This window comes from Prionailurus bengalensis, chromosome E1 (genome assembly GCF_016509475.1).
Source record: "Prionailurus bengalensis isolate Pbe53 chromosome E1, Fcat_Pben_1.1_paternal_pri, whole genome shotgun sequence".
NCBI classification, from domain to species: Eukaryota; Metazoa; Chordata; class Mammalia; order Carnivora; family Felidae; genus Prionailurus; species Prionailurus bengalensis.
Window position 1 is genome coordinate 2366284 of NC_057347.1, and position 12568 is coordinate 2378851.

The 12568-nt window shown below is 60.3% G+C and overlaps 2 protein-coding genes across 5 annotated transcripts; both read left to right on the forward strand.

Annotated features, from left to right (window-relative positions):
* Positions 1 to 411: 411 nt before the first annotated feature.
* TNFSF13 (TNF superfamily member 13) lies at positions 412 to 3404 on the forward strand. Of its 3 annotated transcripts, none has more exons than XM_043582963.1 (7): positions 412 to 513; positions 1396 to 1625; positions 1975 to 2053; positions 2204 to 2251; positions 2397 to 2515; positions 2718 to 2856; positions 3093 to 3404. In XM_043582963.1, the coding sequence occupies exons 2-7, from the start codon at positions 1419 to 1421 to the stop codon at positions 3200 to 3202; spliced, it is 702 nt and encodes a 233-aa protein (XP_043438898.1). In that variant the 5' UTR covers positions 412 to 513; positions 1396 to 1418; the 3' UTR covers positions 3203 to 3404. The 3 variants fall into 3 exon arrangements, with proteins under 3 accessions (XP_043438898.1, XP_043438897.1, XP_043438896.1); XM_043582962.1 differs by having other exon boundaries at positions 419 to 513; positions 1356 to 1625; XM_043582961.1 differs by lacking the exon at positions 412 to 513 and having other exon boundaries at positions 564 to 1625.
* Positions 3405 to 4532: 1128 nt separating this feature from the next.
* SENP3 (SUMO specific peptidase 3) lies at positions 4533 to 11768 on the forward strand. 2 transcript variants are annotated; one of them, XM_043582954.1, is made up of 11 exons: positions 4533 to 4645; positions 5477 to 6202; positions 7004 to 7243; positions 7339 to 7450; positions 7828 to 7975; positions 8104 to 8151; positions 8550 to 8627; positions 10204 to 10341; positions 10524 to 10607; positions 10725 to 10775; positions 11220 to 11768. In XM_043582954.1, the coding sequence occupies exons 2-11, from the start codon at positions 5488 to 5490 to the stop codon at positions 11328 to 11330; spliced, it is 1725 nt and encodes a 574-aa protein (XP_043438889.1). In that variant the 5' UTR covers positions 4533 to 4645; positions 5477 to 5487; the 3' UTR covers positions 11331 to 11768. The 2 variants fall into 2 exon arrangements, with proteins under 2 accessions (XP_043438889.1, XP_043438890.1); XM_043582955.1 differs by lacking the exon at positions 4533 to 4645 and having other exon boundaries at positions 5463 to 6202.
* Positions 11769 to 12568: the final 800 nt, after the last annotated feature.

Genomic DNA, 12568 nt, shown 5'->3' on the forward strand with positions numbered 1-12568 from the left:
TGAGAGAGAGGGAGAGAGAGAGAGACAATGCACGAGTAGGGGAGGGGCAGAGAGAGAGAGAGAGAGACACAGAATGTGAAGCAGGCTGCAGGCTCCGAGCTGTCAGCACGGAGCCGCACGCGGGGCCCGAACCCATGAACCGTGAGATCGTGACCTGAGCCGAAGTCGGAAGCTTAACTGACTGAGCCCCCCAGGCGCCCCCACGGTCTCTCTATTGGGACTTAGGGAACAGTTCTCAGGGTAGCCGAGGGCCATGGCAAGGGGGGCTGGGCATCGAAGGGTGGGGTGCGGGACGGCTGGGACTCCAGGGCAATGTACAGGCTCGGGAATGGGGACCCACATGCTTCTGACCCCTGAGGCATGAGCAGAGAGTCAAAAGGCAAACTGCCAGGAAAAAAAAATCAATCCTCTGCCCAAGGTCCAGCAGAAGCCGCCTCATTTACCTAGGAGGCGGGCTTCCTCCCGAGGGTGATCCCTGGCTGGGAGGAGCGGGAGCCTCTGGACATTCAGCAGGTGCGGGCCCAAGCCCTGGCCTGGATGTGGGGTGGGAGCAGGCTCGCAGGGGAGCTCGGGGTCAGGAAGCAGGACGCGGCCCCGGGGGGGAGAGGGGGCGCCTGGGTCCAGGGGAGGAACCTTCCAGCGGTAGGGTGCTTGGGGCTGTCTCTTTCTCTCTTTGACCAGAGCCTTATGTAAGAGCTTTTCTCGGGAAACAGGAAGTCCTGCTTGCCAAGTTCAGCACAGGGAGTAGCGCAGGCCTTATTCCAACACACCCGGCCTGGCCCTAACCCCAGAACTCGGCCAGTTTCTGGCTTCCGCGACCCTGGCTCTCCTCCCCATCCGCCCCCTCCCCTCCTTTTGCACGTTCAGTCATTCCCAGCCAACTTGCCCAGAGACCTCTCCCGAGGCTCAGCCAGAGGGTCTCCCACCCTCACCCCTTGACCCCCAAGCTGCCCAGCTTGTCCCTCCATCCCTGCTCTTGGCACTGTGCCCCGGGGCAGCCGACCTTCCCTCCCCCACTCCTGGGGCCCTCCCAGGGTTCCCGTGCTCAGGCTGCTTCCTGGGTGTCACTGGCAGTCCCGTCCTTCCTAGACAGATTGTCACCAAATTCTCCTGAGGCTGGAGAAGGGTGTGGGGGGGAGGGGGGCGGGGGAGCGTGTCTCAAGGCGCCACCGGCCCCGCAGTGGGGTGCCAGGAGCTCCAGCAGTGCCCCTAGCCAGTTTTCCTCCTCCTTCCTTTTTATTCTCAAGTTCCTTTTTATTTCTCCCTTGCGTAACACTCTTCTTCTTCCCTTCTGCACCCCCACCCTCCCCACCACCTCCTCGCCACCCCACTCCTGAGGCCACTGCTCTCTGCAGGGTCCCCGGCTCATGCCAGCCTCGTCTCCTTCCTTGCCAGCCCCCAGAGGGCCACCGGGAGACATGGGGGGCCCGGCCCGAGAGCCGGCGCTCTCAGTCGCCCTCTGGTTGAGTTGGGGGGCGGCTCTAGGGGCTGTGGCGTGTGCCATGGCCCTGCTGACCCAGCAAACAGAGCTGCAAAATCTAAGGAGAGAGGTGACTCGGCTGCAGAGGACTGGAGGGCCCTGCAAGGAGGAAGAAGGGCATCCGTGGCCGAGCCTCCGGGAGCAGGTGAGTGAGGGGAGAAGGGCGTGGGGGAGAAAGGGATGGATGGCGGGGCCATCTCCAGACCTCTTGGTTCTAGCCTCTCGGTCTGTAAAGTTTTGAGTAGGTGCGAGAGAGGGTCCCAGGTTTGGAGGTCAAGGGAGCAGCCATTCCGGGAAAGGAAATTGTTAAAGATTAATGCTTCTCGTACCTAACAGATCCTGGAGGAGAGCCAGCACCGAGACTCAGGTTGCTGGGGAAAAGTGCATGAGAGATGTGAGGCACTCCTGGGGCGGAGGGAGGGGGCGGGCTGGGAAGAGAGGCTGCCTGGGACCCTTGCATCTCAGCCTAACCCCGACCCTCTTTCCGTGAGCAGAGCCCTGACGCCCTGGAAGCCTGGGAGAATGGGGAGAGGTCCCGGAGAAAGAGAGCAGTGCTCACCCATAAACAGAAGAGTGAGGCCTCCGGGGTGCAGCCGGGGTGGGAGGTGATCCAGCCGCATGGGGATCTGGGGACGGTTATCCGCAGCCAGGGTGAGGGCGGAGGGGCTGAGCACAGGGCGGCCGGGGCAGGTGGGCACTGCTCAGATTCCCCTCTCTCCTCAGAGAAGCACTCCGTTCTGCACCTTGTCCCCATCAACATCACCTCTAAGGGTGAGCAGTTTTCTTCGATAACGGCTTTTGGGGAAGGGCCGGATTGGGGAACTGGGGGGCTGGCACCTGGGCCCAAGAGACTCCTGGGGGCGAAGAGTGTCTGAGAATGCAGGGAGATCCTGACTGCCCCACCCCTCACCCCCAGAGGACTCTGATGTGACAGAGGTGATCTGGCAACCAGCTCTTAAGCGTGGGAGAAGCCTGGAGGCTCAAGGATACGTTGTTCGAGTCTGGGACACTGGAGTTTATCTGCTGTATAGCCAGGTAATCCCAAACATACCCTACGCCTCATGTGGGGGGCCGGAGGTCCGTTCTCCCAGGGCCCGTAAGTCCTGCTACTGAGAATTCCTGACCCTTCTGTTCATACCAAACTTAGAAGACCCTCCTTCCTTCCTTGGCTCTCTTGTCCAGGCTCCCGAGGCCTCCCAGCACTGAGCCATCTCGTTTCTCCTCCGTTCCCTGCCAGGTCCTGTTCCACGATGTGACTTTCACCATGGGTCAGGTGGTGTCCCGGGAGGGCCGGGGAAGGCAGGAGACGCTATTCCGTTGTATACGAAGTATGCCTTCCAATCCGGACTGGGCCTACAATAGTTGCTACAGTGCAGGTGGGAGCCCTGTGGGCGGTGGAGGGGGTGGGGGTCGTGAGAAGAGCAGGGTCTCTCTGACCCCGGGGGGGGGGGGGTGGTGACGAGGAAGCTCCGGCAGGGGGTTGGAAGCCTGGGTGGAGAGGTGGCTCTGGAATGAAGGACAGAAAGCGCAAAAGAGGTTGAGCTGGAGAAGGGAGGGGCGACGTCAGTCTGCGTGACCGTGACCTCACTGAGCATCTCTTCTCTCCTCTCAGGTGTCTTCCACCTACACCAAGGGGATATTCTGAGTGTCACAATCCCCCGGGGAAGGGCGAAGCTTAGCCTCTCGCCATCTGGAACCTTCCTGGGCTTTGTGAAACTGTGATTTTGAGGTGGTCTCAAGCTCGGAAGACTGGGGTGGGGACATAGTGGAGGCAGCCAAGAGCTAACAGGAACAGAGGCCTCTTCTAGGGTTGACTGCAACCCTGGGTTTGACGACTCACGAATCTCCGTGCCTCCCTTTTCCCTTTCCGCCCCCATCCCCTGGACTTCGACTTCACGGATATTAAAGAAGTGTAATCTCTTGCTCTCGTCCCCCATCCAGCCCCACATTCTTGGGGGGTGGGGGGGAGAAAAGGGGGGCAGTGCCAGGCCTTGGTGGAGACCTACTTTAAGTCCCACTGGATTGCTTCCAGAACAGCACCACCATCTAGCGGCAGCTTGAGAGAAGCAGCCTGCCTGTTGGCAGAAGTCCACGAAGCCTCCCTCCACTCGGGAAACTCCTGGTTCCCCACGCCACACCTCTCTCCAGGTACCCGCTGCCTCCTCCCTCCACAAGAAGCCCCGCCCTCACCTCCCTCTCCACCAACGGGGCCCTGACTCGGCTCCCATCACTATCTCCAGGGGTGTGTTTCTTGTGCGTCCGTCTGGGGGGGGGGGGGAAGGGGTGCCCGACGACGACGACGACAGTCCCTTTGCAGACACACCACCCTACGGGTGCCAAGTTCCGCCTTTCCTGCCCTCCGCTCCCCTAGCGTGACGGGCCCTCCAAGCCTCTCGGGGCTGGGACGGGTCGCCGGGCAGCCTCGGGTAAATCTTGGCCCGAATGCTGGTCTTCCTTCACTCCTCGAGCTTTCTTTCTGCTCAAGACCCGCTTAAACTTAAATAGGAGAGTAAACGACTTCCACTTCCCCCGCTGCCTTGCCTCAGCCCCGTCCCTGTACCGGGATCTCCCGGCCCTCCCGGCTGTCCTCCGGCGCGCCGCCGGGGACCGAGGTACCAAGGCCCCGGGGTTCGGGCCCCGCCAGCGCCGAGAAGCGCTACGCAGCGGGACACGCAGCGGTGGGGGACGCGCAGGCGCAAAAGGGAACGCGATGGGCTAGTCGCGCGCGGCCGGGAGCAGCCAGCGTGCGCAGGCGCAGCCCTGCACGGGGCTCGGGGGCGGGACGGTCCCGTGGCGTCTACGTTCGGGGGTAGGCGGGACTAGGCGCGCGCTGGCCGCGCCGGCGCTGTTCGCCGGCTGTGACGTACTAATCGTGCGCCGCCAGCGCCGGTGGGCCTGGGGCTCGCGGGAGGGGAAGGAGGAGAAGGAGGAGGAGGAGGGGGAGGTGGTGGAGGTGGAGGCTGGAGCAGAGCAAGCGGCGGCCGCGGCGGGGCGGCTCGGCGGCGCGGCGCGCGGCCCAGAAGCGTTGGAATCCTGAATTGAGAGGGCTGCGCCTGAAGACAGCAGGAGTGGCGGGGCCGCCGCCGTCGCCGGAGAGATGAGCCGGGAAGCTTGAGGCCGGAGACGCCCGCCCTCGGGCCCGTCCGCCCGGCTTCCCCGCTCCCGGTGAGGACGCCCCCTACCCTTCCCCCAGCCCTGCCGCGGCCTCTCCCATTCCTGGATCTCATTCCCACCAAACCGGGGCCCAGGAGGCCCTCGAAGGGGCTTCTTCAGGCCCTCGGGCGCCGAACTGTCCAGGACCAAACCGGTGTGGGACGCATTCTGGCCCCCGGGAGCGGAGCAGGAGAGGGGGCTGGGCCAACCTGGCTCACGCGGCTCAGTTCTGTCCCAGCGGCTTGATCCGGCTGCCTGAGCACCGGTTGGGTTCTCTTTCAGTTTCCCTTAACATTCTTCCGTTTTCGTTAGATTTTACTACCTGAACCGTAGCCCTGGGATCCCCATTCCCTCCTGAGACGACCTGAGCATGCCCGTACCCTCCCCACCCCACCCCATTCATTCCGAGGTGGTAGAGCACTCACTCTCTCCCCACTCTAGACCCCGGTTTCCCGGTGGAAGCTGTGTCCTCAGGTATCTCTGTATCCTGTCAGGAGTCTCCTGCTGAGCCATTGCCCTTACTAGGTTCCCAATTAGGAAACTCCTGGTGGCATTAAATACTGACAACAGTGGCTTTAACCTGGGGGTCCGAGAAATAAGATCCTGCTGCTTAGCCATTCTCCCTTGCTCCTCTGCGATCGGGGGAGAGATGGGGGCATGGACTCCGAAGGGCCCCTGTGGATCTTGTTAACCGAAAAGATCGGAAATTCGTAGGGGTTTTGCGCTTTTTCCTCTTTTCTTAGGTTATTTGTATCTGATTCCAGAGGCGGCGTGCTGAGGAAGAGAGGCAGGATCTGGGGTGCGGGGTGTTTGCATTCTGACACTCTAACCGTTGTTTTACAGGCTACCGGAAGATGAAAGAGACTATACAAGGGACCGGGTCTTGGGGGCCTGAGCCTCCTGGACCTGGCGTGGCCCCGGCTTACTCAAGTCCCAGGCGGGAGCGTCTTCGTTGGCCCCCACCCCCTAAACCCCGACTTAAATCGGGTGGAGGGTTTGGGCCAGATCCTGGGTCAGGGACCACAGTGCCAGCCAGACGCCTCCCTGTCCCTCGGCCCTCTTTTGATGCGTCAGCTAGTGAAGAGGAGGAGGAAGAAGAGGACGATGAGGATGAAGATGAGGAAGAGGAAGGGGCAGCTTGGAGGCTGCCCCCCAGATGGGGTCAGCTGGGAACCTCCCAGCGGCCTCGCCCTCCTCGCCCCACTCATCGGAAAACCTGCTCCCAGCGCCGCCGCAGAGCCATGCGAGCCTTCCGGATGCTGCTGTACTCAAAAAGCACCTCGTTGACATTCCACTGGAAGCTTTGGGGGCGCCACCGGGGCCGGCGGCGGAGCCTCGCACACCCCAAGAACCATCTTTCACCCCAGGAAGGGGGTGCGACACCACAGCTGCCATCCCCCTGCTGTCGTTTTGACTCCCCTCGGGGGCCACCTCCGCCCCGGCTCGGTCTGCTAGGTGCTCTCATGGCTGAGGACGGGGTGAGAGGGTCTCCACCAATGTCCTCTGGGCCCCCAGTGGAGGAAGATGGATTAAGGTGGACTCCAAAGTCTCCTCTGGACCCTGACTCCGGTAAGGTGGGAATGGGGTGTGGGAAGGGTGGGGGCAGGGTTCAGATCCAGGAGGATTGGGAGCCTCTTGCTGTGGTGAGAGCCGGGCCTAAGGCAGGTGGGACGGCAGAGCGAGGGAGGGGGTCCAGAATAGCTGTGAAATGTCTTAAGCCCCACTTTGAGCAAGATCTAAGTCTGGGGAGACGGTCAAGGCCGGGTGACAGAGTCCCCGAGCCGAGTAGGCGTCCTGTGTACAGACGAGAACGGGAGATGAGGTTTAGAAAAGTCAGTCTTATTATCCACGCAAGCTCCCTTTTCGTTTGGCCTCTCCGAATAAAGGGGCCCTTTTCTGTGCATCTGCAAAGGGTGCCGCTCTGGTGCTGGGATGGGATTTCTCTGCAGTTACCACCTGTATAGCCGTGTGTGGCATTCGCACTCGGAATGTTTCTTTCGGGGACGCAAGCAGACCATGTCGGGCTGTGTTTTTATCAGTCCCTGGAGTATTTATCGAGCCTTCGGTGTGCACCGGGTGCCGTACTCGGTGCCAGGTATATATGGTGGTGGTAAATGTCTCGGACGTGTGCCTCTCTCCGAGTCTTAGTCTTTTTTTGCTTCTGTGACGAGCACCTCTTCTCTTCAGTTCCTCTGTAACCTGTTAGACATGCTTCTCTCACGCTTTACGGTTTCCATCCCCTAGAGTTCCTATCGGCAGATTCCGTTTCGGTTCCTCCCCGTGGTCTTAGAATTTGTATCGTTTGATCTCACCATTGTTCCTTGATCTTAGCCAATTTCTCATCCCCATCCTGTTTCCCCTGCGCTGTAGGCCTCCTCTCCTGTACTCTTCCCAATGGCTTTGGGGGACCGCCTGGGCCAGAAGGGGAGCGAGGCCTGGCACCCCCTGACGCCAGCATCCTCATCAGCAATGTGTGCAGCATCGGGGACCACGTGGCCCAGGAGCTTTTTCAGGGCTCAGACCTGGGCGCCGCAGAAGAGGCGGAGCGGCCCGGGGAGAAGGCCGGCCAGCACAGCCCCCTGCGAGAGGAGCATGTGACCTGCGTGCAGAGTAAGGGAGCCCAGACGGCCGGGCCTTCTCTTCTCTCAGCCAGCTCCTAAGTTGGAGTGTGGAGGCCTCACACGCTCCTCTTCCTCTCCGCTCAGGCATCTTGGATGAATTCCTTCAGACTTACGGCAGCCTCATTCCCCTCAGCACTGATGAGGTGGTGGAGAAACTGGAGGACATCTTTCAGCAGGAGTTCTCTACACCTTCCAGGTGAGGCAGGACAGGGGGGTCCTCAGAAGAGGGCCGGGGCCTGAGGGGCCCTAGGGGTCAGGGGTCGGGAGAGAATGCTGCCCAGAGGGACCGACTCAGGGGAGGAGGAGGGAGCAGGGACCGAGGGGGAGGAATCTGCAGGTGAAGCGCGAAGCCCCCTGTAAGCAGATGGGGGCGGTCCTTCCCCGGGCCCCTGAAACATGCGCCGTGCTTACGTGCCTCCTTCCGAGGAGCGGGCCCTTCAGCAGGCCCTCGGAAGGCTACGCGAGCCCCGACGGGGACTAGTTGAGACAGATCCTGATTCTGGGCAGTAGAAGGTCCTTCTGTATGCCCTAGCCCCCTCGTCTCTTGTGTGACTCCACCCTTGGCCTACTCAGGAAGGGCCTGGTGCTGCAGCTCATCCAGTCGTACCAGCGCATGCCAGGCAACGCCATGGTGAGGGGCTTCCGAGTGGCCTATAAGCGGCACGTGCTGACGATGGACGACCTGGGGACTCTGTACGGACAGAACTGGCTCAATGACCAGGTGAGGAGGAGGGAGAAACGGGCCCCGAAGGGGATTTGGGGAGCAGGGTGTCTGGGGCCCTCTGCTCGGGGGAGCCCTGTGCCCATGCTGCACCCTCCATGGCAAGTTGCCGCCCGTCTTCTCCCCAGGTGATGAACATGTATGGAGATCTGGTCATGGACACGGTCCCTGAAAAGGTAGGCCTGACAGGGTACTTCAGTCCCCAGGAGAACCTCTGCAGATCCCAGCAGCTTTTGCACTCCCTTTGATCTCTTCCCTTTTCACGGAGGGAGGATCTTTGTTTGGGGGAGAGGTGGTAAAAGGCGGTCTGTTAAATTCAAACCTGTAACCTAGGTCCTGAACTTCTCTGTTCCTTTCCCCCCAGTCGGCAGTGGTTCTCCCTGTGGCTCACCCCACCAGTTGGGAGGGGCAGCAGGAAGAGAATTGGGTTTCTGCCCCCAGTGGATTGCAGTGGAGGTTGTTGAAACTGGCCCTCGGAGCCCCAGTGACATGGAGCGGACGGGGCGGAGGAGACTTGGCAGGGAGGCCTGAAGCTCTTTTAACTCCATCCAGCTCTTTTGTGTCATTGGCACAGGTGCATTTCTTCAACAGTTTCTTCTACGATAAACTCCGTACCAAGGGTTATGATGGGGTGAAAAGGTGGACCAAAAACGTGAGTTGCCAGTTCACGTGTATGTGGGTAACGCCTTGCCTGTAAAGGATTAGAGTTCCGCTTTCTAGGAGTCCCTTCCCCGAGGCTGCTCACTCAGTCTTTCAAGTAACACGGGTCTTCTGTGTGTTCGGTACTGTCGTGGGCAGCAAGGACTCGGTGTTAAGTAAGGAAGACTTCTCGCCTTCGTGGAGTGTGAATAAGTAAGTTAAATTTCAGCTAGTGTTAGGCGCCGTGAACAAATTAAAAGGGAGATGTAGTAGCGTGGAATGTGGGTGGCTCCGGGAAGGCCACTCTTCTCTGAGCCCGGAATGACGAGGGCCCGGTCACGTGTGGCTCGGGGGCAAGAGTGGTTTAGGCGAAGGGGACGGCGAGTACGTGGGACACAAGGTGAGACTGTGGGGGGCCCAGAAGGCCCACAGGAGTGTCTGGTGTGGTTGGGGCAGGGTGAGCGGGGGGAATATGATCAGAAGCTTGGCCAGGGCTGATCGCGTGGGGCGTGGAGGCCGCTGTCACCGTGTGCGCTGAGGCGCCGTTGACGAGCCTTAAGCGGGCTGGGAAGAGCCTCCTGTTTTGACGGAGATTGGAAGTGGGGCAAGAGTGGGAGCAGGCGGACTAACTAGGAGGCGAGCAAAGAAGGCGAGACAGACGCTCGACCAGGATGCTGAGGGAGGAGCAGGAGCGCTCTCTAGGATGGGCTTTGCAGGTAGAACCGAAGTACTTTCTGGCGGGTCGGACGAGGGAACGAAGAAAAGCTCGGAATCAGGGTGATGCCTGGGTTTGTAGCAGGCGTTACTGGGGAGGACAGGAGAGAGCACGTTTGGCGAGGGGGAAAAGATAGCTCTCGTTAGTTTCCCTGCCCTGCAATTCCAAGGCCAGGAAATTTCTACAGTGAGGTAGGACCGTGGGCTGCAGCATTTCTTAGTTTCTGTCCCCAGGCTCAGGAGCTCACACCCTCCCCGACCTGGCAGGCCTACTGCTCCCGATAGAGGTGGGGGGACCTACAGTGAAAGAACTTGGCCTCTGCATACTGCATCTGAGTCCCACCTCTGCCCCTTCCGTGACCTTCAGCGAGTTGCCTAGTCGTCTCAGCTGCCGTTTCCTCCGTTAGATCGAGGGAGAGAACTTCCTCGGAGGATTGTCGTGGTAACTGACCGACCACTTGCCGGGGACCCAGCGTTGTCCTCGGTGTGACTTAATTCTCAGAACAAACAGAGGAGGTAGCGGCTGTCGTTTCCAGCCTTTTACAGTGAAGAGAACGGAGGCGTATAGAGTGGCTCGCCCATGGCCACGAGCTAGGAAAGGCAGGAGCTAGATCTAAACCCCCGCAGTCTGGCTCCAGAGTGCCGAGCCTCGGTTCTTCGCTCCTGAGCGCTGGTAACTTTAATGTGTGGGAAGTACCCGGGCCATCCTGGGCTCTCAGGTGTGTGCTCTGACACCGCCCCTTCCGGTGGAGGGCTGGGCCTTGTGCCCTCCCATGCGGCTTCCTGCCAGCGCCTCCACTGGTCTCTAGACCCCTCATGACGGTAGGCAGGACTCCCGTGCCCTCTGACCAGACCCCTGGCACTGCCCCCCTTAGGTGGACATCTTCAATAAGGAGCTACTGCTGATCCCCATCCACCTGGAGGTGCATTGGTCCCTCATCTCGGTTGACGTGAGGCGACGCACCATCACCTACTTTGACTCGCAGCGCACCCTGAACCGCCGCTGCCCTAAGGTCTGAGTGGGAAGGAGGGAGGCGGGAAGAGTGGGGAGGAAATCCAGTGGCGGCACTGGCGGCGGAAGGGTGGGCCTGGGGCCTCTGAGGAGCAGACCTGGGCTTGGTGCCTGTGACCACCATACCCCGGGCTCCTGTGGGAGACACCGGGCATCGCTCCCTCCTTTTCTCCGTCTGCACAGCATATTGCCAAGTACCTACAGGCAGAGGCCGTGAAGAAAGACCGGCTGGATTTCCACCAGGGCTGGAAAGGTTACTTCAAAATGGTAAGTTTCTAGAGGGAGGAGTACGGGGTGGTGACAGAGGTAAGGCAGGAGGCAGAAGTTGAGGCCACACCCCTAGGAGCCTCCAAACGAAGGGCCTGCCTTCTTCTCCTTTTCTAGAATGTGGCCAGGCAGAATAATGACAGTGACTGCGGTGCCTTTGTGTTACAGGTAAGCAGATGGCAGTTGGGTTAAAGGGCTGGGCAAGAGGAGGGAGGCTGTTCTGCAACCCGCCCCCGCCCCGTTGCTCCCAGCCCCTTGTGGAGCAGAGAGTAACCTTAGGTGTCAGAAAGCGCAAACATGGATTTCGTCGGCTCTCCTGGCTTCCCCGTCCCACATGGGGACTGGGTCTCTTGCTCCTTGGTCTCTGGCCCTAAGAAGAGTGGCCTCCTAACCGCCAATGCACAGTATTTTAACACCGGGTATTTCAGGTACTAAGAGCAGTGATTTTAGACTTTGAGCCCCAGGCTGGGGCACCTTGGCTCCCTTTGTGAAATGTGGATGTTCTCTGAAAGTTCCAGGGAGGTGGATCTCACTCACGCGAAGGGGGTAGCACAGGTCCTGACTTGGGGGTGGGGGTGGGGGGTGCTCACGGCCTGCTTTGTTAACACCCAGTACTGCAAGCACCTGGCGCTGGCCCAGCCGTTCAGCTTCACCCAGCAGGACATGCCCAAACTTCGTCGGCAGATCTACAAGGAGCTGTGTCACTGCAAACTCACTGTGTGAGCCTCGGATCCCAGGCCTCAAGCCCGTTTATGAATGGGCGTGGGGACATGGGGGACCCTTCCTTCCCAAGAAACTCCCATTCCTTTCCTCTCTTGCCTCTCCGCACCCAGTTCCCTTTTGGTTTTTCATATTTAAATGTTTTAATTGATTTCTGTATTTTTTTTTTCCTTTTGAGAGAATACTTGTTGATTTCTGATGTTCAGGGGGTGGCCATGAAAAAGCCTTTTTCCTCTGTGCCCTGGGGGAGCGTGGCCTTGCGGCCTGGGTGGGGCAGCCATCCATCCCCCTTCTGTGTGCAGGGGCGGGGGCAGGAAAATCTGTGCTGGGGGTGGAGGGCGGGCAAGGGGATTCCGGCCTGCCAGATCTTCAAACTTTTTTTTATATATATATATAAATGCCACGGTCCTGCTCTGGTCAATAAAGGATCCTTTGGAGATACACAGTGGTGGTCGTCCTTAAGGGGCATCAAACTAGTGGATATGCTTGCTCTCAGGCTTTGATTCGGCAGCCCCTGTTAGCTCCCCTTTTCGTGGGCATGGAGACCTCAGCCTTCCACCCCTGGCTCGCTGGCCAGCACCCTGTCTTCATCATCCCTAAAGAGTCCCGTAAGGGAGCTTGAGAGGTGCTGGAGCTGGGCAACAGGACACTTCAGAGAGCCAGCCAAAGTTCATGACAGCGACCCCAAATGCTGGGGAAGCCAGGAAGTCGGCTGTTCCATCCCTGTCCCTCCCTGTGGCCGGGGGGTGGGGAGGGGGGGAGCCCTGTCGCGGGGGCGTACCGCCTGATCCCATCATCCCCGGCACCCCCGGAACGGGGCGGGACGGTGTCCGATCTACCTTTGCTCCAGGAGAGAACGGAACAGAATGTAGGTCCAGGGCAGACTCAGAGCAGAGGCGAAGGGAAGCGGCGGTCTCTGGAGCCCGGAAGTCCCTGGAGGCTGAAACCTCGCCCCTCTCGCGTGATAGGGCGCGCTGGGCCACATGACCAAGGCGCTCTCGCCTCCGCACGTGTAGGGGCGCTGGGCCCCAAGATGGCTGCCAGGCCTCGAGGCCCGACTCCCATATGTCACTTCCGTACCGGCGAGAAAGGCGGGCCCCAGAGCCAATGGGGCCGCGGGGCGGGTCTTCCGCTTGACAGATGTCCAGGCGGTCCAATGGTGGCCGCGTGCCGGAGCTCCTGCGAGCTGACGTCACGCCGAGTCGCTGAACGCCGGCAGGCGGGGCCGAGGTGGCCAAGCC

Coding starts and splice junctions, on each gene's coding strand:
- TNFSF13 (XM_043582962.1), top strand. CDS start 1,368: ATGCCAGCCTCGTCTCCTTCCTTGCCAGCCCCCAGAGGGCCACCGGGA. Junction 2,516..2,717: donor TTTATCTGCTGTATAGCCAG/GTAATCCCAAAC, acceptor GTTCCCTGCCAG/GTCCTGTTCCACGATGTGAC. Junction 2,857..3,092: donor CAATAGTTGCTACAGTGCAG/GTGGGAGCCCTG, acceptor CTCTCCTCTCAG/GTGTCTTCCACCTACACCAA.
- SENP3 (XM_043582954.1), top strand. CDS start 5,488: ATGAAAGAGACTATACAAGGGACCGGGTCTTGGGGGCCTGAGCCTCCT. Junction 7,244..7,338: donor GCATGTGACCTGCGTGCAGA/GTAAGGGAGCCC, acceptor CTCTCCGCTCAG/GCATCTTGGATGAATTCCTT. Junction 10,776..11,219: donor GCGGTGCCTTTGTGTTACAG/GTAAGCAGATGG, acceptor GTTAACACCCAG/TACTGCAAGCACCTGGCGCT.